Here is a 26938-nt window from a genome sequence, read left to right on the forward strand (position 1 = left end):
GTAGAGGGAGAAGAGCAGTGGGGAGAGAACACAACCTTGAGGGGCGCCGGTGTTGGTGGTGCGGCTGCTTGATGTGAATTTCCCCAGTCTCACCAGCTGTTGCCTATCTGTCAGAAAGCTGGTGATCCATTGACAGATAGGGCTAGGAACAGAAAGTTGGTTTAGTTTGGTGTGGAGGAATGATGGTGTTGAAGGCCGAACTGAAGTCCACAAACAGGATCCTCACATAAGTCCCTGGTCTGTCCAGATGTTGCAGGATGAAGTGCAAGCCAATGTTCACTGCATCATCCACTGACCTGTTTGCTCGATAAGCAAACTGCAGGGGGTCCAGTAAGGGTCCGGTAATGTCCTTCAGATAAGCCAGAACCAGTTTTTCAAACGACTTCATGACGACAGATGTTAGCGCCACAGGTCTGTAGTTGTTAAGTCCTGTTATCTTGGATTTCTTTGGGACAGGAATAATAGTTGAACGTTTTAGGCAGTGAGGGACTTCACACAGCTCCAGAGACCTGTTAAAGATCTGTGAAAAGATGGGGGCCAGCTCGTCAGCGCAGGTTTTCAGACAGGCTGGTGTCACACCGTCTGGTCCCGGTGCCTTTCTTCTTTTGTTCTTCCTGAAGACCTGGCGCACCTCATTTTTGCTGATTAGAAGTGAAGGAGGGGGGGAGAGGGGGGTTGCTGGAGGTGGTAATGGTTGTGTGAAGAGATCGTCAGAACAGGTTTGGGGGGTTTCAAATCTACAGTAAAATTCATTCAGGTCTTCAGCAAGTCGTTGAGTCGCCTCAGTGCACGGGGGTGGTGTCCTGTAGTTTGTGATTGTTTTCAGGCCTTTCCACACTGAACTTGGATCATTCGAAGTGAACTGATCTTCTAACCTTTTTGCATAGGTCTTTTTAGCCACTCTAATCTCTTTATTCAGTGTGTTCCTGGTCTGGTTGTACAAGACTCTATTCCCTTTTCTGTAGGCATCCTCTTTGGCCTGACGAAGATGTCTGAGTTTTTCTGTAAACCATGGCTTGTCATTGTTGTATGTTAAATAGGTTCTGGTAGGAATGCATAAATCCTCACAGAAACTGAAATATGAAGTAACAGTCTCTGTGAGCTCCTCCAGATCGGTGGCAACAGCTTCAAAAACACTCCAATCAGTCAAATAGAAACAGGATTGTAAGACCTGTTCTGTTTCGTTGGTCCATCTTTTTACAGTCTTAACTACTGGTTTAGCAGATTTAAGTTTTTGCCTGTAGGTTGGTATAAGATGAACCAGACAGTGATCAGATAGTCCCAAAGCTGCCCGTGGGACAGAGTGATATGCTCCTTTAATTGTGGTGTAACAGTGGTCCAATATATTACTGTCTCTGGTCCGACATGTAACATGCTGTCTGTATTTTGGCAGTTCACGTGAGAGATTTGCTTTATTAAAATCCCCAAGAATGATTAAAACAGAGTCCGGGTGTTGTTGTTCTGTCTCTGTGATCTGATCAGCGAGTTTCTGCAACGCCAGGTTTACGTGCGCTTGCGGTGGAATGTACACGCTCACGAAAATGAACGAGCAAAACTCTCGCGGCGAATAGAACGGCTTACAGTTAATGAAAAGCGCTTCTAGATCAGAACAGCACATCTTCTTTAACACTGTTACATCTGTACACCACCTCTCATTGATGTAAAAGCACGTCCCGCCGCCGCGCGATTTCCCCGTCGATTCTGTGTCGCGGTCTCCTCTGAACAGCTGATATCCCGGCAGATGAATCGCGCTGTCTGGTATAGCCGCGTTCAGCCAGGTTTCCGTGAAACACAGAGCAGCAGAATGTGAAAAATCCTTATTTGTCCGGGAGAGCAGAAGGAGTTCGTCCGTTTTGTTGGGTAGAGAGCGGAGATTCGCCAGATGTATGCCTGGCAGCGACAGCCTGAATCCACGCTGACGAAGCTTCACGAGCGCGCCGGCGCGCTTCCCCCGCTTGCGCGTCCGAAAGCGTCTCAGCGCTGCTGCTCCGCCAACTGCTATGTTCAGCAAAACGTCCGAATAATCAAAAACCGGTAGGATATTATGTGGTGTGTTCTGCTGAATGTTCAGCAGTTCATCCCTGGTAAAACTGATCGTGTTTGCAAAACAAAAAACAGGAAAAACGAACAAAAACACTAAAACAACTGGAGAGCTAAGCACAGAGGCTGCCATCCGCGGCGCCATCTTGCAAATATAAACATAAATAGGTTGTGAACGTATCACTATGTCTTAGGTTCGGTATTTTTAGGTTCGCTGTCAGAAATGCCAGTGTGAACGCTAAGGGAACCAGGACCAAATGTATCATTTCTTTTTGGTCCATACCAAATTAACCAAACGAATCGAACTATAAGTGTGAACACACCCTTATCTCAGCGCTGTGGAGACTGATCGTTGTGTATGAGACCAAAGTACCCATTCACAGATCGGTCTGCTAAGTGCCGCAAAGTCAAACGCACACTCTAAAAAGTGCTGGGTTAAAAAATAACCCAACCATAACCCAGCTGCTGGGTAACTATGGGACAGAACACGCGTTGGGTTGTTTTGACCCAAGTGCTGGGTTAAATCATTTGACCCAAAATGCTGGGCTGTTTATTTGACCCAACCAGTGGGTCAGATTAACTGTGTTGCTGGGTTAAAAACTACCTAAATATTGGGTTATTTGTTGTCTAATTGCCTTGCTACCTTTATATTTACCAATAATAATATATAAATCACAAAAGAATGTAAAATTATTATTGTTTTTCTGTAATACAGTTACACAACACAAAAAAATGCATCTGTAAATGTCAGTTTAATGAGTTTTCAATTTAATACAGTTTTCAAATAGGTGCAGCTGTCACACATTTTGTCCAACCCTTACAGACACAAATAACGGTTTTAGTAGATCAGTTTCCTTTAATCACAAAACTGTAAACAAGGCACAATATATTCGTATTATTTATGTCAACATTGCAGCAGCAGAACACTCAAAAATGGATTATTACCACATTAGAATCATTCCAAACATCGTGCCATTAAAACTAAGCCAAACAAAGAGTCCACCAGACAATTCTTAAAATTTAAAACATGTTACAAGTGGATAAAAAAAAAAAAAAAATTTGCCCTCAAAAACTTCACACATGAAGACTTATGTCCATCAATATGATATACTGCAAGCTGGAGATATTCCCAGGCAACAAGTCCGCTTCAATGGCATGGCCTGGAACAATGGCGAAGGTCTAGAAATGTTGTTGTCTCATCCCAAGGCTCAAATCCACCATGTTGGTCCCCACCTGTTAATTATACGGCATTTAGTCTTGCAACATAACTAACATTTTAAGTTAAGTGTATTTTATGAACATAAACACAGAGGCATGAAATAAATGCTCATTTTGCTTCTCAACTTTTCATACAGTTGTGGTCAAAATTATTAGAACACTAGTATTTTCACCAGCTAAATAAGGTTTTACGTCAGTGATTTATATCTTTTGCTGTAGTGTGTCAGTAGGAAATATCGATTTACATTTCCATTCATTTTGCCATTAATTGTGATAATCCAGTGATATTTTTGTTTGCACAACAGCCAGTGCTCCACACAGGATCTGTTCTCATCATCATCCAGAAGAACTGTGACAGCGTCTCCAAGATGCTTCAAGAGACCTAACTGCAAAGCTACAGTACTGTTAAAAGTTTTAAGCACTTGTCTAAAAATGTCATAAAATGATGCTGTCACAAATAATGTCATAAATAAATGTTCTTTATCAATTAACCTTGATTAACTAAATTAAATCAACATTTGGTTTGACCATCCTTTTACGTTTAAAGCAGCTTTTGCCCTACACTAGGTGCACTTGCACATAGTTTTTCAGGTAGCTTTGCAGGTAGGTCTCTAGAAGCATCTTGGAGACGTTGTCACAGTTCTTCTGGATTCTGTCTCAGTTTGTTCTGTTTCTTCATGTCATTCCAGACAGACTGGATGATGATGAGATCAGATCTCTGTCTGGAGGATTGGCTGTTGTGCAAACAAAAACCTCACTGGATTAATTAAAGGCAAAATGAATGTAAACTGCTATTTCTTACTGACACACTACAGCAAAAGATAACAAACACTGACTTAAAATCATTTTTTAGCTGGTGAAGATACTACTGTTATTATAATTTTGGCCACCACTGTGTTTATATATATATATATATATATATATACACCCTTATTAGAGCAGAAAACGTAAAACAAAACTTACAGGTTGTACGTCAATGAATGGCCTCCGGGATTCCGTGGTTGTGGGTCTGAAGACCTTTTATCCAGAGTGGGCAGGACTTTGAAAGCACTTTCCCCTTTAGCATCTAAATCATAGGAATAATATGCAAACTGTGAAACATATTTTATAATCAAAACAACAAACTGAAACACTTTCATATGAAGATTTCTTCATTCCTTTAAATAATGCAAATTAATTCCCACCCTCATTCAACTACTGCAGGTTAAGTTTAGGTATGGGGTCAGATTCAGGGATGTAAAATATGCTCATGCAGAATAAGGCATCAGTATGTGCTTCATAAGTACTAATTAACAGCCAATATACAAGCTAATAAGCAACTAGTTAAGTGTTACTGTACCATTGTATTTACCAGTTTATGTGTGTCAAATACAGTTGCATATTGTTTTTACAGATTGACATATTATAAGAAAAAGCTTACCTTAAGTCATGTCACCCAGGAATGTATCTTGCTGAGCACTGGCAAGAATTAGGTCTGCAACTGTAGCCCAGTCTTCAAAAAGTCTGCCTCTGGATATAGCTTCCTAAAGTCTTGTGAAATCTGATCAAATCTGGAAAACAAATGTGGTTCAATAAGTTTAAGGTTTATACTGGTCTCCTAGTTTGTAATGCAACACAAGCATTCACTAAAATAGAGGAAGAGTAAGGGGCCGTTCACATGCCGCACCTAAAAACGCGTGAAAACGCATGACGCGTAGCTTTCTCATTCTTTCCAAAACGCAGCTTGCTCTCCCATGGCGTCTGCCGTTGCTAAGCAACCATGTCCCGCGTCTGGAAAAAACGAGCCTCCAATATGAGCGTATATTGGCATCTACATTTTAAATAACGAACTTCAGTGCGCAAAAAACGCGACATGTGAACGGCCACATACACCATGAGAGATTAAGTCTAACTTTACATACTGTAGTTAAGACAACATTACATTTAAGTAATAAACAATAGTACATACCAGTCATATTGTGGTTTAATGTTATTAAAGTAAGGGACATAGCGTTTTAGCTAATGCAGATACCTCAAGGAAAAAAGCGCGAAAATGCTCAACATAAAACATATGGACCTATCGTTGGATTCGGCACGTCGCAGACATTTACTTGAAAAAATATGCCCTTAAAAGATCAATTTTTGTATGAAATTATCTAATTTGGACAAAACATTACAAAGCCATACAGTATGCAGACAGTAAAGGAACTTACCCCCGTATTTCTGACCTACTCTTTCCATAAGGCGTTAAAATAAATGCCATATGTATACTGTAATTTATACAAATAACACTACACACACACACACACACACACACACACACACACACACACACACTTTATACAACAATAAAGCGATTGTTGAGGCAAAAAAGTACATCGCTAGGCTGCTTAAGTTACAACGTTCCGTCATTCACGGAATAAAATGCCAACCCCGCACAGCGACATATCAAATATTGCATTAAACAGTGAAATCAGTGTGCTCTAAAACACAACTTATTAAAAATAAAGGTAAATAATTATATAATCATATTATGAATTTACCTTATAATCCTGCTTGCTGCGAGGTGCGTGACCGCCTGGCGAGGAGACGAGTGAAGAATCCAGAATGTTCGATGAAGTGAAAAAAATAAACAAACCGGTTGGGTCAAAATAACCCAACCCAGGAGTTCATAGTGAAAGAACCCCTTATAGTCCATTTGACCCAGCATGATCAACCCAACTGTGTGTTTACAGTGCCTCAAACAACCCAGAATTTTGACCCAGCACAATTAACCCAGCAATGTGTTTACAAAAATAACCCAGCACTTTTTAGAGTGCACCTAATGCCGTCTGATTAACTAAGCGTGCTCATTGTTTCATGTACATATGATTTTATTTTTACCACCTGCGAACTCATAAAAGTCACTTTTCCTCCTTGTTAATCTGTGCTCATTTTGTTTTGGATACTCTGCTCGTTCCCTTCACAAATCATGTCACATAGTGTGGTATATTGTCATTACATCCTGTTTTTGGTTAGTTTAAAAGTATTTGGTCGATGTTGTGTTCATATTTCATTCGAACCGCACCAGAGTTCGTTTGAAAGTGGGCCGAGACTCATCTTTTTAGCTGTCTTGGTCTGCTTGTTTGGTGCACACATGATAAGTGTGAACACACCCTGAGATATACGGAAAGGATTTCTTGACAACTTGTTAGCTAATTTAATAATCGTTCTGGCACTTTAAAAGAGTACACTTTCAATCTTTTGAATGTAGCATACATTTAGTATTGAACCCACTAGCTTTTGTCTTGCGACAAAATTGAATTGAAACTAAATTCTGACTCTGGGCTCCCTTGTGTTTTATGGCTGACAATATGAAAGATGGATTGACTTAGTTATTGCTCCTCAGCTCCTTCATACACACAGCACAAGTCCATTTGCGGGAAATGATTTATGGAAGAAAAAGCCAATGCATTTCCAGATTCATTTATTGTTTGATTCAAAACTGTAATCAGAAAATTACTTTTACTTATTCAGTAATATAAACTTTTGGATTTATTTGAAATTCTCCACATAACAATTCCAAAGCTTTTGTCAGCCAATAACCTAAGTACAGTTGGGCCAAATGTTTCTTGACATTATTTATTCAATGGGAGATTGATGTTGTCAGCCAGCTGAATAATGTTAAAGCTTTCCAGCGTCTTACTCTTGAAGAGTAAGTTCATCATTGTAACTTAGCGTGAGTCTTCCTCCATATTGTAATTCTCCACAGCATGTGCTTGTGAAATCTGTCAGAGACAAGTCACATTAGCAGAATGCATATTCAAGCAGAGATTGTTCAAACAGGGCGTCTGACTTCATCATAATATATTAATCAGGTTTAGACGTTCTAGCCTGTTTCTAAAATCTTTGCTTGTAATACCACAGCATGTGAATAACTAATGTAGCATCAAATTGTAAATACATTACTCCGCCTGCTGCGTCCATATTACGGCAGCAAACTTCCTTGACTATTACGCCGGAATGGGAGTGTAGTTCCATCTTATCGGCCTAGAAAATCGCAGCTTTACATTTTCCGCCGGCATTAGTAGACAATATAACTACAGAAGAGTCAAGTTTTAAATAGGACAAATATCGAAACTCGTTGGTCATTTTTGAACGCGATGCTATTGGTCTAATAGGATTCAAGGATCTATGCTGAGCTATGCTAAAAGTGATATCGCCAAAACAGGAAAACGGCTGAATGGATTTCAAAACGGTAAAACTCAACTTATTAACTCGGGGGGAGTTGGAGAATGAGCCTATTTCCAAAAAAGTGGAGTGTTCCTTTAATACTTGTGTGGAAACTGTATTAAGAATAGAAAGTTCAAAAGAACAGTATTTATTTGTGAAATATAAACAGTCATAACATTGTAAAAGTCTTTACTGTCACTTTTGATCAATTTAATGCATCCTTCCTAAATATAAAAAAGTAAAGGAGGTAAAAAGTAAAAAATGTTACTGACCCCAAATATTTGAACTGTAGCTATATACATGCAAATGCATTTACTACATTACATTTATATGAAGTAAACAGAACAGTAAATGCACATAACATTTTTTCAGGCTTGCGAATGTAACCCAACCTTGAGCTGAATCTATCCAGTAATGTACACAAATAGGAAATGACTCATCAACTTACAAATAATGTGATCTGTCTTGCTGGATGCTGAATTGGTTGGCTTGAAAGCAGCAGTTACTGGATAGCAGGCAGGCAAAGTAGAGGAAATGGATTGGGTGGATAATTCGTTTTAGCTGAGAGAAGACTCATCGATTATACTTGTGCTTCAGGTTTGCTTCAGGATAACCACAAACTATTTTTTAAGCTTTTTGATATGGATTTATGAAAGCGAGCTGACATGAATTTAGCTGCATATTTTAGAGACATTTTAGCATGCAGTCTTTTACCAGTGGAGTGTAATCGGCAGCAGGCGCAGGTGTGAGGGGTTAATTTCCTGCCCGTCTCCTTTTCCTGATTGGATCTGACTGCTGCTTCAGCTGCCAGAGTGTCTCCTGCTGGAAATGCCACAAGCAAAAACAAGAACTAAATTCTAAGGCTTTTTAAAGGTCCATTATTATCTTGTCTTGCTGAATCAAAGACGACAAAGCAAAACTAGATCTGTGCATTTTCAGATCAGTATCTGAGTGGTGCTTGCTACAAAACTTGTTGCCAGCATCTACACTGCACCAAATCAAAAGATACCAATCACATATCTTAGTAGTGAGACTAGAAAGACTTAAAGAATATAAGTCTTAGAAATTATATAATATTAATGTTTTGAATGAGTTTTTACATTTTCATTTTCTTTTTTTTAATTTAAAGTTTTAGTAACATTGTGTATTTTTGTTATTTTTAATAGTTTGTATGTATGTATAGTTTTTATACATTTTTATGTAAAATGATAAATGTTGCTTTGGCAACTAGCCAGAAATAAAGTGTCCTAATATTATTAGTTAATGTTCATTTTATTTTTAATAATGTTTTGGCTGTAGTTGTAAATTAGTTCATTAGAAGTATATAAATAATATTTATTTTGACTATTAATATTAATGTATTAATATTTTGGATGAGTTTTCATATTTCCGTTTTCATTTTTTCATTTATTTCAAAGTTTTAGTAACTGTGAATTTTTGTTATTTTTAATAGTTTATATGTATAGTTTTTATACATTTTTATTTTTTAGTTATTTTATTTTACTATTTAATAAAATGATAAATGTTGTCTTGGCAAATAGCTAGAAATAAAGTTTATTAATATTTTATTTTAGTTTAGTTTACGTTTATTTTATTTCTAATAATGTTTTGGCTGTGGTTTGAATTTTTGTAATGATTTTTTTTTTAATTCATAAATTTATAGTTATGGTTTTAATTTCAGTTTCAAGTTTTACTTTTACTTAACTATAATAACCCTGCAAGTAAAATTCAGAAGTAGAAAAAAGTATTTTATTTTTAATATTTGAATATTAATATAATAATATTTTAAGTAACTTTGTGTGTTTTTGTTATTTTTAATAGTTTAAATGTTTGTATAGGTTTTAGACTTTTTTTTAATTTAATGTTTATTTTATTTCTAATAATGTTTTGGCCGTAGACTTATTTTTATTTCTTTTTCTTTTTTTATTTATAATATTATGGTTATGGTTTTAATTTTAGTTTTTGTTAGCTATAATAACCCTGCAAGTAACACACTGAATTAACATTACATTTAGAAGTATAAACCCATTATTTTATTTTGAATATAAATATTTTTAATATTTTAAATGAGTTTTCGTATTTCCATTTTTCATTCCATTTGAAAGTTTTAGTAACTTTGTGTTATTTCAGTACATAAAGTTAAACTAAAATAACATAAAATGATAAATGTTGTCTTTTCAACTAGCTAGAAATAAAGTTTCATCATATTTTATTTTAGTTTAGTTAACGTTTTTGATTTCTAATAATGTTTTGGCTGTGGTTTTAAATTTGTAATTTATTTTTAATTCATAACATTATGGTCATGGTTTTAATTTTACCTTTAAGATTTAGTTTTAGTTAACTATAATAACCTTGCAAGTAACACACTACTTTTTTTTTTACGTTTAAATGAAATTCAGAAGTAGAAAAACAGAAATAGTATTTTGTAAACTACTCCAGTAATCTTTTTTCATTTACAACAAATGGTGCATGTTTGAAGTTGCTAAAGTGTTAATAGATGGTTGCTCAGGTATTGCTAAAGTATTAAAAATGAAAAAAGTCTGATTGCTTAGAAATCTCATAGCACATGTCTCCTTAATAATCTGTAATATTTTAAGGCATCTGCATTGAAGGCATGACCTTGATACTCGTACTGAACCTAATTCCACACCCATGCCCTTCATCTGTCTTTCAGTGTTATGTTCTTGATATGCTCATTTTTCGGATAATGTGTGCATTGAATGCATTGCCTGTGCAGATGACTATTGCTTTAGACTGCAGTAGAGAAGAGCGCCATACGCACGGCTGAGTTACCGAACCAGACGGGTTCTCCTTCAGATGTGTGCGTGGTGCAATGGAGTGTGAAGTGGTGATTATGTGGGCCGCGCTCGCACTTTGTGTGTGTGATTGAGAGAGGCAGAGGCTCCTCTTGCCCATCAGAGGAAAATAGCTGCAGTGCCCTCTCCCTTCAGCAGCTACTCCTTCATATAATCTGCAACTGCAACAAAAAGCTGCAACCACTCAGATCCATTCTATGACATCCTGCCCTGGGGGCCAATATGACAGACATTACTGACTAACACGCTCTTTCTCTCTGAAGGACACAGAGGCCATGAGGAGAGCACTAGCACTGATCGAGTCAAAGATGGGTCAGGCTAAAGGCTGGCTGAGAGACCCTAACGGTCTACCAGGTAACATAACTATATCCATTAGTTCACTGTTATGTTTCAGGTGTTAAAGGATAAGTTCACTTCCAGAAAAAAAAGTCCTGATATTTTACTCACCCCCATGTCATCCAAGATGTTTCCTCAGTCGAAAAGAAATTAAGGTTTTTGAGGAAAACATTCCAGGATTTTTCTCCATATAGTGGACTTCAATGGGGATCAACAGGTTGAAGGTCTAAATTGCAGTTTCAGTTTACACGATCTACACGATCACAGCTTATCTAGTGAAGCGGTCAGTCTTTTTATCCACAAATGCTCATCTTGAACTAGCTCAACCTCACGCATTGCAGTCACGTTGGAAAGGTCACGTGTGATGTAGGCAGAAGTACTGACCCAGTGTTTACAAAGCAAATGTGCAAAGAAAGTCAAACACCCTTTACAAAAAAAGGTAAAACAACGATGTTGGGCGATTTTGAAGTTAGAGGAGAAAATAAGATGGAGTTTTTCTCCCTACCCTACCTTTTTGAACCAGAGTACACAGATGAAGAACTAACCGTGCTTGACCTTTCCAATGTGATTACATAATGCGTGAGGGTCAAGCTAGTGCAAGATGCGCATTTGTGGTTAAAAAGCATTACATTTTTATTTTTTCTACATAAGACCCTTATTTCTTGGCTGGGATGTGTATAGCCATCTAAAAGTCCACTATATGGAGAAAAATCCAGGAATGTTTTCCTCAAAAACCTTAATTTCTTTAACTTTAAGAAAGAAAGACATGAACATCTTGGATGACATTGGGGTTGAGTATGCTCACCAAGGCTGCATTTATTTGATTAGAACAACAGAAATATTGTAAATTTAAAATAACTTTTATTTTTTTTATATATTTTAAAATGTAATTCCTGTAACTGAAAAAACAGCAGAAAAAAATTTCAGATCTTTCAGAGATCATTCTAATATGTTTATTCGGTGCTCATAGAGAACAAAAGAAGAAGAAGAATTTATTATTATCAGTGTTAACAGTAAAGACAGTTATAATTTTCCAGAAGATTTTAAAGGGATAGTTCACCCAAAAATGAAAATTTAATGTTTATCTGCTTACCCCCAGGGCATCCAAGATGTAGGTGACTTTGTTTCTTCAGAAGAAGACAAACAAAGGTTTTTAACGAAAATTGGTGCAGTCTGTCAGCCAAATAATGGCAGTGGATGGGCACCAAACCTTTAAAAGTAAACAAAAACATGCACAGACAAATCCAAATTACACCCTGCGACTCGTGACTAGTGTTGTCAAAAGTCCCGGTACTTCGGTACCAAGTCGGTACTAAAAAAATGAAAATGTTACGGTTCCAGGTTTTCTTTAGTACCGGTGGTACCGAATATCCGGTCGACCCGGTTCTTGACGCGCTATCTAAAAGGTGCGCACTGCACAGTTGCGCTCTCTTCGGCGCTGCTGCTGATGCGGTCGCTCTGAATCCACTTGTTGACAAAGAAGAGCCAGGCATGCTCCAAACATTTTCAATTTTCGGCTGAAGGCGAACATCATAGATCGTGTAGGTTCTCTCAAAAGAAGGAAACGCATCAGACTGAACAAAACACAGTGAAGGCCGACTGCAGGATCAAATGAAAGAGTTCAAGTACGGTATGTTTCAATTTAATTTCATATTTAGAGCTTCTGTAAAGAACATTATTGGATATTTTAATTTGAATGTCGAATTATGATGTAGTTATTCGTTAGCATAAGCGGCTAACGCTATTTGCTGGGCCTTAGAACGATTTTGAGCTATTTAACGCTCCCATAATTTTTATTAGGGTAAAAGAAAAAAGAAAGACATGATATATGTACTATTTATACACACAAATGACCTGTTTATCCAAAATATGTGTTAAAGAATGTACAAATGTATCGTTAACAATGTTTATGTCCTTAATATCAGTCTGTCAGAAAACGTTCTTATTCTTGGCTGGATAACTCTAGCAGGTTCATAAAGCTTTTTATTATTAAATATGAACGCAGTTTGGATTAAATAAAAGTACAGTCAAATAAAACACGTTTGATTTCCAGTTTAGTTTTGTCATACTTTACAATAAGAAAATTCATGCATTATCTAACAAACTTAAGTGAACAATATATTTTTACAACATTAATTCAAAATGTTATTCAATACAAACACATGATAATTTATGTTTTTTCATGTTTAACAGTTTAACATGATTTTATGGATTAGTAAATGTTGAAATGAGCCTAAGATTAAGAAGAATAATTGCCATATAACTACAGTTTTTTTGTAAGGTCATGTTGTCTAACAAATGAAATCGTATTGTAAAGAGTTTTCAACACTGCATTTTCTATCTGTGATAGACAGTTAACTTATTATATGTAATCTTATCTAAATTTATTATAAAAGCTGAGGTTTGTTATTTACTGAAAATTTATATTTTTGCTGGTGTCAATGATCTAATGTTGCATCTGGTCAGGCTTAGCCCACTGCTTTACTTAAATGTGTTATATTTTCTTTTTACAGCTTCAGATTGAGGAAGATCATGAAACACCCCAGCAAACTCTAAAACAGACAACAGTACAGATGTTTTTAGAAGCAGCAGAAACAAACTTTTGGATGAAGCTTGTGTATATTTTTTGAATGCCTGTAATTTATTTAGTTGTTATTTAATTATTAAAATGTTTACAATCCTTGAAATACTGTGATTACTTGGAAAAACCTTAAACTAAATTTAGATAAGTATAACGAATGACATTGGTTTTTGCACATTTTATTTTTCTTTAACTTTATTAATAAAAAGTGTGTTGTTCAATTAATGTTATTGTGTTTTACTTTGGTACCGAAATTGGTATCGAGAACCGTGGATTTTCACTGGTATTGGTACCGAATACTGAAATTTTGGTACCGTGACAACACTACTCGTGACGATACATTGATGTCCTAAGACACGAAACGATCGTTTTTTTGCGAAAAACTGAACAGTATTTATATAATTTTTTACCTTTGATACACAGCCACGTCCATCTGTCCTGAGCACGAGCTTTTCATCTGGCTCGTGACATGTGAACGCGCTCTGGCTTAGAATACGCAAACGCCGTAAGGGTAAATCAGTGAAAAGTCCCGGATGAATTTGTGCAAGCAAACGTAATCTTTTAGCTTTAAATCGGTTTGAACAACCATTTTTTTCGTTTAAAAATCTTTGTTTGTGTTCTGCTGAGGAAACAAAGTCACCTACATCATGGATGCCCTGGGGGTAAGCAGACAAACATAAAATTTTCATTTTTGGGTGAACTATCCCTATAAAGTTGCGCTGCTTAATGTTTTGGCTAAAAACCTTGCATTTTTTAATCAATATTCTTTGATGAATAGAAAATTAAAAGAGCAGTATTTATTTAAAATCTAAATCTGGAAAATTGTAAATGTCTTTACTGTTAATTTTACAATTAAATTTTTATTTTTTTTTTAGCTTAAAGGAGCTTAAAACTTAAAAGCGTCTGTACCTTTATGTTAAGTTGTGTGAAGTTCATTTCCAGAGCAAAAATTTACAGATAATTTTCTCAAACCCTTGTCATCCAAGATGTTCATGTAGTTTTCTCTTCAGTCGTAAAGAAATTATTTTTCTTGAGGAAAATATTACAGGATTTCTCTATGGTGCCCCCGAGTTTGAACTTCCAAAAATGCAGTTTAAATGCAGCTTCAAAGAGCTTTAAACGATTCCAACCGAGGAACAAGGGTCTTATCTAGTGAAACGATCGCTTGTTTTCTAAACAAAAATTACAATTTATATTTTTAACCTCAAATGCTCATCTTGTCTATCTCTGTGTGTACTCTGTGTATTCCGGTTCATGACAGTTTGAAAAACGCCCATCTCATTTTCTTCTCCAACTTCAAAATCATTCTACAAATTGGAAGAGAAAATGAGATGGGAGTTTTTTTTTACTACCGTAACTGTCCTGAACCAGAATACACAGAGTTTACACAGAGATAGACAAATTAATTTCTAATAATGTACAGGATTTTAATTAATTTGCAATAAAAGTATGTGTGCTCTGGATGCTCTTGTACAGGAGATCCGGGAGAGCATGCGCTGCGTCAGATACTGGATGAAGCAGGAAAAGTGGGTGAGCTTTGTGCGGGGAAAGAGAGACGAGAGATCCTGGGAACAGCCAAGACCTTGGGCCAGATGACGGATCAGGTGTCAGATGTGCGCGCCAGGTACGCCCCCTTCAGGTGCACCTGGAAAAAAGGCTGAATTACAATCAAAGCCCATTTATACGGCTGATTCAGCCGAAGATGAGATTCCTCAGTTCAGCATTTCACACTGAGAGCCAAATGCCACCACATGTTCCTGTAGCGCTCATGTGAGCTGAATTATGCATTAATGCAGCTGTGTGCTGTACATAATGATATTCATCATCCTTTATACAATGCATTACTCCCGTGTGATGTGTCTCAGGGGCTGTAACTGCTTCTAATTTACAACACGAAAAAGTGTGTCAGGTTTTTCAATAAACACAGTTTAGACGTTGTTTGTTAGCGGGCTAATTCTCCGGGGATTGTTTATCCCTGACTGCTGAGTACAGCAGAAGGAAGGAACGGTGTGGTACAGTTTGGGCCCATATGTCAGGGATGTTGAAAGCTGGAGTGAAAGTGAAAGATCAGACGCTGGGCTCTGACTTCATTAGAGAGACTCAAGGAAAGCAGATTAAAGGCTGAAGGGCCGGATAATCAGCGGCTGCCCCGGCCCACTGATCACTTTCACACACGAGGCTCTTTACACTGACCTTCACATGCAGTTCAGATGCTTTCATGTTAAATTTCCATGTTTAATCAGTGTTAACGGGTAGTCAGAGAGATTTTAATGTATAATGAAGTCATTATCTTCTTCTGTTGATCTTGTGATCATGTAAATAAATGATTCTTTTATTATTATATCATTATTATATCTAGATATTATATTATATTATAGAACAGTTCTTTCTGATCCTAAAATTTGATTGGCTGAGAGGAGTGCGATATTCTAGTGATAACAGAACTCCAACCATTTCACCATTTGTATCACTCTGTTTGCGGTATTTCTCACAGTGAATGTCATGGTGGATGTCTAAATACACCATAATTATATAAATATTACTGTTTTTGTGTCATAGAATGTAGTTTTAAGAGTTTTTTAGGTGCAAGTGTACTTGTTTAGACTTCAAATATGCGGTTTGTTAATAAAGAGACTGTCTATTTGAAAATTTGCTCCAGGGCGTCAGCGGCTGTTCATCGCTCATGAACCCGCTGAGAGCAGCCCTACCTTGGCCTGATCTTCTGGAATTTGTCACTTGCTCTGATGTCTCTGTAGTGGTTAAACATGAGATATAGTTTGTTTTGGGTAAATCTAATGGGCAGTCTTTGGTCTCATTAATATATTATTTGTTCCAGAGCTAATAGTGTTGGCTAAGGGCAAAAACTTGTCATGTTATATTTTATGTAGCGCTGCCGTTGTACTTTTGACTAAATTGCCTGAGAACTTTTATGATGGCAGTTGTTGTTTATTAAACATTGTTATTCAATAAATGTTTTAGAAATAATAGTAGTATTTGATAATAGTATTTCGTATTGGGAAATGGTGTGTATGTTCATGATGGTGATTTTAGTTACATTAGTCCACCATTAGATGGCGACAAGACACTCTTTCTATGAGCGTGTCAACAGACTTTTATATTGAAAGAGACTGAAACAGGATTGTAAACAAGAAAGTTATCTTCACTTTCACCAACATTTTGTAAGATGCACTGTCATCAGAAATCATCATTAACAGATGAAAGGATAGTACAATAAAGATATTGCTTTCTTCAGAGGACATTCAAACTAATGTTTTAGTGTGAATATAAGATTGAGCTGAAGAATGAATGCTGTATCAGATGCAGGTAATCACACTTGTTCAGTCCATCTCTCTCTCATAATACTCTATTAATACAGTAATACAATAAGCTTTCAATGAAGCAACTCAACTTTACTTCGTAACTACTTCTAAAGTGACGTTTTCGAATTAGTAACGGAGGCTTGGGTTTAGCTGTTAAACTGTCAAACTTAGATTTGAATCCACGGTGGAAGGAAGTAGTTCACACAAATGAGGGTTTTTAAAGACACTCCATTGTTGTTTTTTATGTATTTACACACTCGTGCCGTCAAACAGTTGTATAAATGTAATATCACACTCGTAGCCATGTATGGTTGTATATTGGCACGTCTACGGTTGAATCACAGCCATGCCGATATACAGTTACATCGACCTGCTACTTGTGTGATATTATATTATATATTATATTATATTATAAAATATGTTGTTTTTTCAGAGGTCAGGGTGCCACCCCTATAGGTATGCAGAAAGCTCAGCAGGTGGGCCAGGGTTTGGATATTCTGGTGGGGAAAGTAGAGAATGCTGCTCGGAAGCTGGAGGCCCTGACCAATGCCAAACAGGCCATCGCCAAGAGAATCGACACTGCCCAGGTCAGTCTTAAAGCATGTTTTGCCAGTGGATTGGTGTGTTTGGTGTGTCTGAAGTTGTGCTCAATTGTTTTCACTTCAAGACTCAATAGACAATGCAAAAAAGTATTCTGAGGTTTGAATCAATGAATGCCCATTGACATCAATAACAAAAGATATGTAAATTGTTTTCCCTAAAAGTTTTATTTTCATTTTAGTCTATTGTTAGGATTTTATTGTATTGTTCATTTAGCTATATATACAGATTTGAAGAGTTTGTATATGCATCCCAGAGGACCTGTGGGTACTTAAAATGGGTAGTCATAATTACAGACATGTCCTCATTTAAATAGCTCTTACATCAATCTGTCTGGACTGACTATTTAGTGGAGATGTGCTGTGACTCATAAGTATTTAAAGGGTGGATAACAAAAACAGGAAGAATGTTTTTACTTTGTGCTATCTGTGCACTGTGTGTTATATAACAGACTGATTCTTTGTGATTAATAACAATATGACTATATATATTCCTTCAAATTCAAAACAGGAAATATTGACAAGTGTCAGTCTAGTATGTTTGTTCTGATAATAAGGGAACAGAAGAGTCTGAAAGTGTTCTGATAAGATACTGTTAACTAACTAGTAGGTATAGTTCTAGTGATGCAAAATAAATTAAAAACACAGCATTTACCGTCAAAATAAAATAAAAACACTGTTTTAAATATACATTTAGGTATGAAAGGATTGTGACAGTAGTATAACTTGTAACTAAACTTGTTGTGTGAATGGTTGTGTCTGTACAGAGCTGGCTGGCTGATCCTAACGGCGGTCCGGAGGGTGAAGAGAACATTCGTGCTCTTCTGGCAGAGGCCAAGCGCATTGCTGACCTGTGTGAAGACCCTAAAGAGAGAGACGACATCCTGCGCTCCATCAGTGAGGTCGCAGGGCTCACTGCGAGGCTGGTTGAACTTCGTAAAATGTAATTATAGACCTACAGTACATATAGTTAAGAGTCCTTTAATTTACAGGAACGTTCAAAGTGTTCTTTCCACTTTCAAAGGACAGATGGTTTTCAGCTTGATATCATTCATGCCGGTCTGTCATGTATAGATAATGTTGTGACTTTGTTCAGCACATGATGAAAAATGTGAACTTGATAAGCCAGTATCATGTTCACAGTTAGGACAGATTATGTAACCAGGATATTGTGCCTCTTAGTGCTTTCTATGGAAGCCCATTTCCGCCACTGAATTAAAATTAAAAAAGGTTATTGCGACGTTTTATCTCACAATTCTGACCTTTTTTCTTAAAATTGTGTGATACAGACTCACAATTCTGAGAATTTTGTAATATTAACTCGCAGTTGTTATAAAGACTTTTTTTCTCAGAATTGAGATATAAACTCACATTTGTGAGAAATAAAGTCAGAATTGCAAGTTAAAAATTCTTAATTTTTCTAAGAATTGTGATATGAACTTGCAATTTTAGTTATAAGTCAGAATTGTGAGACATAAACTCACAACATTTTTTCTCCGAATTTTAATATTAACTCACATTTGTGAGAAACAAAGTCAGAATTGCAAGATAAAAACTTTATTTTAAAAAACCTTCTATTCATCGAAGAATCTTAAAAACATATATATCAATGTTTTTACAAAAATACTACCCTGTTTACAACATTGAAAATAATAAGAAATGTTTGTTTTGCCATCACAGTGTCTCAATAATTATTTTATTTCTTTTTTGTCTAATTTACATGGTGATTTTGTTATAAATGTGTTTTTTTTTTTTTTGTTAAATCTCATGTTTTGGCCTTTTATTTGTGTAACAGGGGTAAAGGGGATACTCCTGAGGCTAGAGCGCTTGCCAAACAGATTGGCACAGCTTTGCAGAACTTGCAGGCAAAGACTAACCGTGCCGTGGCCAACATGAGACCTGCCAAGGCCGCTGTTACACTAGAGGGCAAAATGGAGCAGGCCTTGCACTGGATCAACAACCCTGGAGTGGACGATCATGGAGTGGGTGGGTGACAATATGAGACAAAATGTCTTAAATGAGACAAAAAAGCAGCTTGGCAGTCCATTTACATTTAGAATTATATTAAGCACTGTTATATCTGTGTCTGTTATTAGTGTAGTAAATTACTCAACTGGTCATATGAGGCCGTTGCTTTTCCCCCAAGAGATAACACTGGCATATTGAATGACTTATTCATTCGTATGGAACTGGGCACTTGACTCTGGACCTTTATATGATGTGACAGATGGCTATTTCTTCTGTCCCTGTTGTATTTATGTTCATACTTAAAATATTTCAAACCATAAATAGCTGCTTCGTGTCCTATTCACAGCAGGTCATGTTACTTTCAAGTTAACTTAGTCTTGGAGTAACTCTAGACCAGAGCCGAACAGTTTAGTACCAGGGCTTGTCCCAATTCACATGCTTACACTATGCTCTAAAAGTTTGCACTTCGCTTGTGAAAGGGAAAATCCATACTTTCGAGTGTACAGCAAGACCAGTATTGGGACATACTATCACGTCATATAATTGCATCTTGATACCACAGACCTTGTCATCTTGCTAATTTAATTACCTAAGGATTCATTGTTAATTAACCTTAAAGAGACAGTTCATCCAAAAATGAAAATTCTATCATTAATTACTCACCTTCCAAACCCTTAAGACCTTTGTTTCTTCAGAACTCAAGTTAAGATATTTTCGATAAAATCTGAGAGTTTTCTGACCCTGCATTGACAGCAATGCAACTACCACGTTCAAGGCCAAGAAAGGTTGTCAGTGGTTCGAACCTTAATTTTATGAAGCTACGAGAATACTTTTTGTGCAAACAAGACAAAAATAACGATTTCATTCAATGATTTCTTCTCTCAAGGGACACTTGAACCTCTGTCACATGGACTATTTTATTGATGTCCTTACTATGTTTCTGTGCCTTGACTGTTTTAGTACCCTCGCTGTCTGTGCTGTCAGAAAGCTCTCGTATTTCATAAAAAATATCTTAATTTGTGTTCTGAAGATGAACAAAGGTCTTAAGGGTTTGCTACTAAGTAGTGATACTAATGAGGTGTTAAAATAATTTTCAATTTCAAGATCAGGGTAAATTTAACATATTTTGTCTTCTGGGAAACAAGTAGGTATCTTCTGTAGCTTCAGAAGGGCAGTACTAACTGAAAAAAAAATCACATTCAGGCAAAATAAGAAAAATTTACACATCTCCATTCTGTTCAAAAGTTTTCACCCCCATCTCTTAATGCATTGTGTTTCCTTCTGAAGCATCAGTGAGCGTTTGAACCTTGCATATGAATCCCTCAGTTGCCCTCAGTGTGAAAACATGGATCTTATAATCAGACAGTGATTGTTGGAAAGGGTTCAAATACACAAAAATGCTGGGAAACCAAAGAATTTGTGGGACCTGAAGGTTTTTTTCTGATGAATAGTGGTCAGTTTAACTGTTCAGGACAAACAAGGGACTCATGAACAACTATCACTAAACAAACAAAAAAAAAAAACAGCTTTAGATCATTCAGTAACATGCATTTTGTATGATTCCTCTTATTTTGGTAAAATAATTAACATTTTGAAGATTCTGAATAGGGGATGAAAATGTTTGACCTCAACTGTATCTAGTTGGGTGGTCATATACAGATAATGAATGCATGGCTACCAGTCTTTTGTTTGTCAGTGACAGTGAAAAGGTGGCTTAAGACATATAATGTTTCTATCATGATTGTGGCTTCTCCTTAAAGGTAAAATGTGTAATGTTTGGCAGCTTTACGCATTTGTTGTTAACTTTTCCTAAAGATACTATCTGTTTATCCAAACAGTAGTACAATGGAGTCATTATACCAGTTTGATCATTTCTGCTAGAAATTTCACCATTAAATTTCAATGGGAGCCTCTCATGTCTTTGTCTATAGGCCAGGCTGCCATACGGGGGCTGATAGCGGAAGGCCGCAGGCTGGCGACCTCTCTACCAGGGCCGTACAGACAGGATCTGCTAGCAAAGTGTGAGCGAGTGGAGCAGCTGATGATGCAGTTGGCAGATCTTGCGGCGCGAGGAGAGGGAGAGAGTCCTCAGGCGCGTACCGTGGCTGCTCATCTATTGGAGGCAATTAAAGTAAGGCATCGTGTCCCCCTTTTTCTATTAAAAGATCCCAGTATCTTTCTCACACAGCAGGTGTGGGTGAAGCATAATCAGATGTTTAGATCTTCTCAAATGGGAAGTGCAGAGGTCAGAGCTGCTGGCTTTAGAGTAGTAGTGCAGTACACAAAGCACCAGGGCTTTTAGCTCAATGCAATATATAAGCAAATGCCGCCCTCTGCTGGAAAATATTCTGTTTTTCATCAAATGATGTTTTTTGTTTTTGACTGCGCACTTAGATATCCTCATCATATCATATTTTTCCTTCAAGGATCTGAAGGCAAAGATGCAGGAGGCGATGACCCAGGAGGTGTCTGATGTTTTTAGTGATACGACCACACCAATTAAACTTCTTGCAGTGGCAGCAACGGCGCCTCTTGAGGCCCCCAACAGAGATGAGGTCCGCTGAGTATACAGCCTGTTTTAAACAGGGCACAGCATGCTTTTCAGTCTCATATCAAATATGCTAATGCACACAAAGCATTTCAAGCCCTAAATCTTATTGTAAAAAGACTTTCAACTTTTTTAGAAACAAATAAACACTTTTATTCTTAGGATTATTTATATTTTGAAGGAATCCCCAAAGTCATTATTTTATAACTAGGTCAGAAATGTATACAAACATACTCACAGTCATTATTTATTATAGTGATTGTAGTTACTGTAGAGTTATTATAGTTACACTACCAGTCAAAAGTTTTTGAACAGTAAGATTTTCAATGCTTTTTAAAGAAGCCTCTTCTGCTCACTAAGCCTGCATTTATTTGATCCAAAGTACAGCAAGAACAGTAACATTTTTTTATATTTTTACTATTTAAAATAACTACTTTCAATTTAAACATATTTAAAAATAAGTAATTTATTCCTGTGATTTCAAAGCTGAATTTTTAGCATCATGACTCCAGTCACATGATCCTTCAGAACTCATTCTAATATTCTGATTTGCTGCTCAAAAACATTTTTATTATGTTGAAAACAGCTGAGTAAACATTTTTCAGACTTCTTTGATGAATAGAAAGTTCATAAGTTCAATTGTTTGCAACATTATAAGTGTCTTTATCATCACTTTTGATCAATTTAAAGCATCCTTGCTAAATAAAAACAATAATTTATACTGACTCCAAGCTTTTGAATGGTATAGTGTATAATGTTACAAAAGCTTTTTATTTCAGATAAATGTTAATATTTGGATCTTTCTATTAATCAAAGAATCCTGAAAAAAATTACTCAACTGCTTTAAATATTAATGATGATAATAATAATAATTAAAAAAGTTTCTTGAACAGCAAATCAGAATATTAGAATGATTTCTGAAGGATCATGTGACACTGAAGACTGAAATAATGATGCTAAAAATGTAGCTTTAATCACAGCAATAAATTACATTTTAAAATATATTAAAATAGAAAACAGTTATTTTAAACAGTAAAAACATTTCAGAATTTTACTGTTTTTGCTGTACTTTAGATTAAATATAAATGCAGGCTTGGTGAGCAGAAGTGAGTAAAAAAAAAAAAAAAACTTTAAAAATCTTACTGTTCAAAAAATTTTGACTGGTAGTGTACCTAAAACTAAAATCATAAAAAAAGTTTTGTTACTTGAAAAAAGTTAGTGTTAACTAAAATATGATAATATGATTAAAAAAAAAAAAATTTCCTCATTTTTGTTTAGTTTAACATACTTAACTAAAACTAAACTATATAGATTAATAAATACTCATTTAAAATGACAAAAACAACAAAATTACTAAAACTTTAAAATTGAAGTAAAAACAAAATATAAAAATTAAATTTCAATTTAAAATATTAACAAAAACTATAAAAGTATATCATTAAAACTAAATTATTAATGATAAAATAATGATTTATTATAATTAACAACATGAATGAGAAAATTAAGGCATTTTGGTATTTTTTCCCCTCTAGGTCTTTGATGAAAGGGCGTCTAACTTTGAGAATCATGCCAGTAGACTGGGCGCTACAGCGGAGAAGGCCGCTGCTGTGGGAACAGCCAATAAGAGCACAGTTGAAGGCATCCAGGCGGCTGTGAAATCAGCCAGAGATCTAACACCTCAGGTATGCAGCTCATACATATATATATATGTGTGTGTGTGTGTGTATATGTGTGGACGCTGTGCTTATGCCAGAGCTACTTTAAGGGCACATAATGGCGTGCTTGATCTGATAGCTGGACGTTGGCCATAGTATCAAGTCTCCAGGGGCATTCAAGCATTTTGATGGCAGAGACTACCAAATATGATGATCCCCTTGAGCGAGACCACATTCTTAAAAATAAGACTGTGTGAAAGAAGTATTGAGAGTTAAATTATTGGAAGGATGCAATAAACTAACAAAAAGTAGCAGTAAAGGCATTTATAATGTTACAAAAGATTTCTGTTTATGATAATTACTGTTTTTTTGAACTTTCCATTCATCAAAGAATAAAAAAAGAATTAAAATTCTGTCATTAATTAAAAACCTTCATGTCGTTCCAATCCCGTAAGATCTTCAAGACACAAATTAACATATTTTTGATGAAATCTGAGAGCTTTCTGACTCTCCACAGACAGCAACGGAACTACCACATTGAAGACACAGAAAAGTAGTAAGGACATCGGTGAAATAGTATGCATGCGTTGTGTTATTGTCGCGAACGCGCATCGAAGACTGAAACAGAAGAGAAGAAATTGTTAAATAAAGTTGTTATTTCTGTTTTCTTTGTGCACAAAAAGTATTCTCGTAGCTTCATAAAATTAAGGTTGAATGACAGATGTCACATGGACTATTTTATCAATGTCCTTACTATCTTTTTGGGCCTTGAACATGTCAGTTGCGTTGCTGTCTATGCAGAGTCAGAAAGCTCTCGGATTTCATCAAAAATATCTTCATTTGTGTTGAGAAGATGAACGAAAATCTTACAGCTTTGGAACGACAGTAATTAATGACAGAATTTATCTATCTTTTGCTGTTCTCATGAGCAGGTCACTTCTGCTGCACGCATTTTGCTGAAGAACCCTGGAAACCAGGCTGCATATGAGCACTTTGAGACCATGAAGAACCAATGGATTGACAACATTGAAAGAATGACCAGTAAGCAAAAGCTCATATCACAAAATACCACATCAGATCTTTTGAAAATCATTAAAATATTCAAAATCTCTCTTCCAGGTCTTGTGGATGAAGCCATTGACACAAAATCCCTCTTGGATGCTTCAGAGGAGGCCATTAAGAAAGACATTGATAAATGCCGAGTGGCAATGGCTAACGTTCAACCCCAGATGTTGGTTGCAGGGGCCACCAGCATTGCCCGGCGGGCTAACCGGGTCCTTCTGGTGGCCAAACGGGAAGTGGAAAACTCAGAGGACCCTAAATTCAGAGAACTGGTCAAAGCTGCTTCAGACGAACTTGGTAGAACAATCTCACCCATGGTTATGGCTGCTAAAACCGTGGCAGGAAACATCCAGGATCCAGGTCTTGTTTGTAAATGTTCTGGATACATTTATAGAAAACACTTTCTTCCTATTACTAACAGAAATCATCTTCTTCTAGGTTCACAAAAGATCTTCCTGGACTCTGGCTACAGGATCTTGGCTGCTGTTGGGAAAGTCAGGGAAGCCTTTCAGCCTCAGGAGCCTGACTTTCCACCTCCACCTCCAGACCTTGATCAGCTGCATGTAAGCTTTACATCATTAAAGCTTCCATTCAGGTCTTAAAGGCAATTCTGGCAGCATTTACTCATCCATGTGATTCTATCAGGTCAGTGATGATCAGGCTCCTCCCAAACCGCCACTCCCAGAGGGAGAGGTTCCTCCCCCGAGACCTCCACCCCCAGAGGAGAAAGATGAGGAGTTCCCTGAGCAGAAAGCCGGCGAGATGGTGAGCGAGCCGATGATGGTGGCGGCCAGGCAGCTACACGACGAGGCCCGTAAATGGTCCAGCAAGGTGAGTGGAACTATTTTGTTCTAGGCATTAAAAATCATTCCATGTAGTTCTTTAGAAATACATTATGGTTCAAAAGTTTGGGGTCAGTCGGATTTTTTTTTTTGAAGAAATTATTATTTTTTATTTAACATGGATGCATCAGTTTGATCATCAATGACATTAAAGACTTTTTTAAAGTTACCAAGCATTTTTATTTCCAGTAAACTCCTAAAAAATCCTAAAAAAAATTTTTTCACAGTTTCCAACTAAATATTAAGCAGAAAAATATTAATAGAAAGAATGTTTCAATTGTGCTTTGCCATCTATGGGAGCCCATTTCAGCCACTGAATAAAAAAAAAAAAAAGGTTATTGCGACTTTATCTCTTTATTTTCTTAGAATCACAATTCTGCTTTTTTTTCTTAGAATTGCAATTGTGAGTTATAAGGTCAGAATTACGTGATATAAACTTGCAATTGCGAGTTATATAGTTAGAATGGTCAGATATAAACTCAGAATTGTGACTTTTCTCAGAATTGGCATATTAAAACTCCCAATTCTGCCTTTTTTTCTAGAATTATGATATAAACTCACAATTGCAAGTTATATAGTTAGTTTTGTGAGATATAAACTCAGAATTGTGAGTTTTTCTCAGAATTGGCATATTAAAACTCACAATTCTACCTATTTTTTTTTTAGAATTGTGATATAAACTTGCAATTGCAAGTTATATAGTCAGTTTTGTGAGATATAAACTCAGAAATGTGACTTTTTCCTCTAATTGGCATATTAAAACTCGCAATTCTGCCTTTTTTTCTTAGAATTGTGATATAAACTCGCAGTTGTGAGTTATAGTCAGTATTGTGAAATATAAACTCAGAATTGTGACCTTTTTCTCTAATTGGCATATTAAAACTCACAATTCTACCTTTTTTTAAATTGTGATATAAACTCATAATTGTGACTTTCTCAGAATTGGCATATTAAAACTCACAATTCTGCCTTTTTTTCTAGAATTATGATATAAACTTGCAATTGCGAGTTATATAGTCAGCATTGTGAGATGTAAACTCAGAAATGTGACTTTTTTCTAATTGGCATATTAAAACTCACAATTCTACCTTTTTTAAATTGTGATATAAACTCATAATTGTGACTTTTTCTCAGAATTGGCATATTAAAACTCACAATTCTGCCTTTTTTTCTAGAATTATGATATAAACTTGCAATTGCGAGTTATATAGTCAGCATTGTGAGATGTAAACTCAGAAATGTGACTTTTTCTCGAATTGGCATATTAAAACTCGCAATTCTACCTTTTTTTTCTTAGAATTGTGATATAAACTCGCAATTGCAAGTTATATAGTCAGTTTTGTGAGATATAAACTCACAATTGATAATTCTGACTTTTTCTTGCAAATGCAAGATTATATCTTACAATTTTAACTTTTTTTTCTCAGAATTGAGATTAAAACTCAATTGCGAGTTAGAAAGTCCAGTTTTGAGGGGGAAATATTGTTCTCAGAATTGTGACTTTTTATCTCACAATTCTGACTTAATAACTCACAATTGTGTTATAAAAATTGCGTGTTATAAAAGAATTGTGACTTTATATCTCACAATTTCTCAGAATTGCGAGTTATCAATTCTGAGAAAAAAAAGTCAGGATTGCAAGGTGTAAACTCATTTCACAATTACCTTTCACCAGTGGTGGAAACAGGCTTCAATAGCCATCACTGCAAGATGACATTTTAAATGATCAAAAACAGAAAAAAAAAAAAATGTTTTTACTGTA

The 26938-nt window shown here is 36.1% G+C and overlaps 1 protein-coding gene across 3 annotated transcripts in view; it reads left to right on the top strand.

Annotated features, from left to right (window-relative positions):
- vcla (vinculin a) overlaps positions 1 to 26938 on the top strand; it is a 58651-nt gene that overhangs the window by 18808 nt on the left and 12905 nt on the right. For 2 of the 3 annotated variants that reach the window (XM_073837467.1, XM_073837469.1), the window contains exons 6-17: positions 10526 to 10619; positions 14659 to 14806; positions 16936 to 17089; positions 17869 to 18044; positions 18897 to 19087; positions 21001 to 21200; positions 21496 to 21624; positions 23150 to 23299; positions 24205 to 24313; positions 24392 to 24694; positions 24773 to 24897; positions 24980 to 25165. In XM_073837467.1, coding sequence (XP_073693568.1) covers positions 10526 to 10619; positions 14659 to 14806; positions 16936 to 17089; positions 17869 to 18044; positions 18897 to 19087; positions 21001 to 21200; positions 21496 to 21624; positions 23150 to 23299; positions 24205 to 24313; positions 24392 to 24694; positions 24773 to 24897; positions 24980 to 25165 — 1965 coding nt within the window. The remainder of the gene's footprint in view (positions 1 to 10525; positions 10620 to 14658; positions 14807 to 16935; positions 17090 to 17868; positions 18045 to 18896; positions 19088 to 21000; positions 21201 to 21495; positions 21625 to 23149; positions 23300 to 24204; positions 24314 to 24391; positions 24695 to 24772; positions 24898 to 24979; positions 25166 to 26938) is intronic. The other variant, XM_073837468.1, reaches the window with a different exon arrangement.

Source organism: Garra rufa, chromosome 3 (genome assembly GCF_049309525.1).
Source record: "Garra rufa chromosome 3, GarRuf1.0, whole genome shotgun sequence".
NCBI lineage: Eukaryota > Metazoa > Chordata > Actinopteri > Cypriniformes > Cyprinidae > Garra > Garra rufa.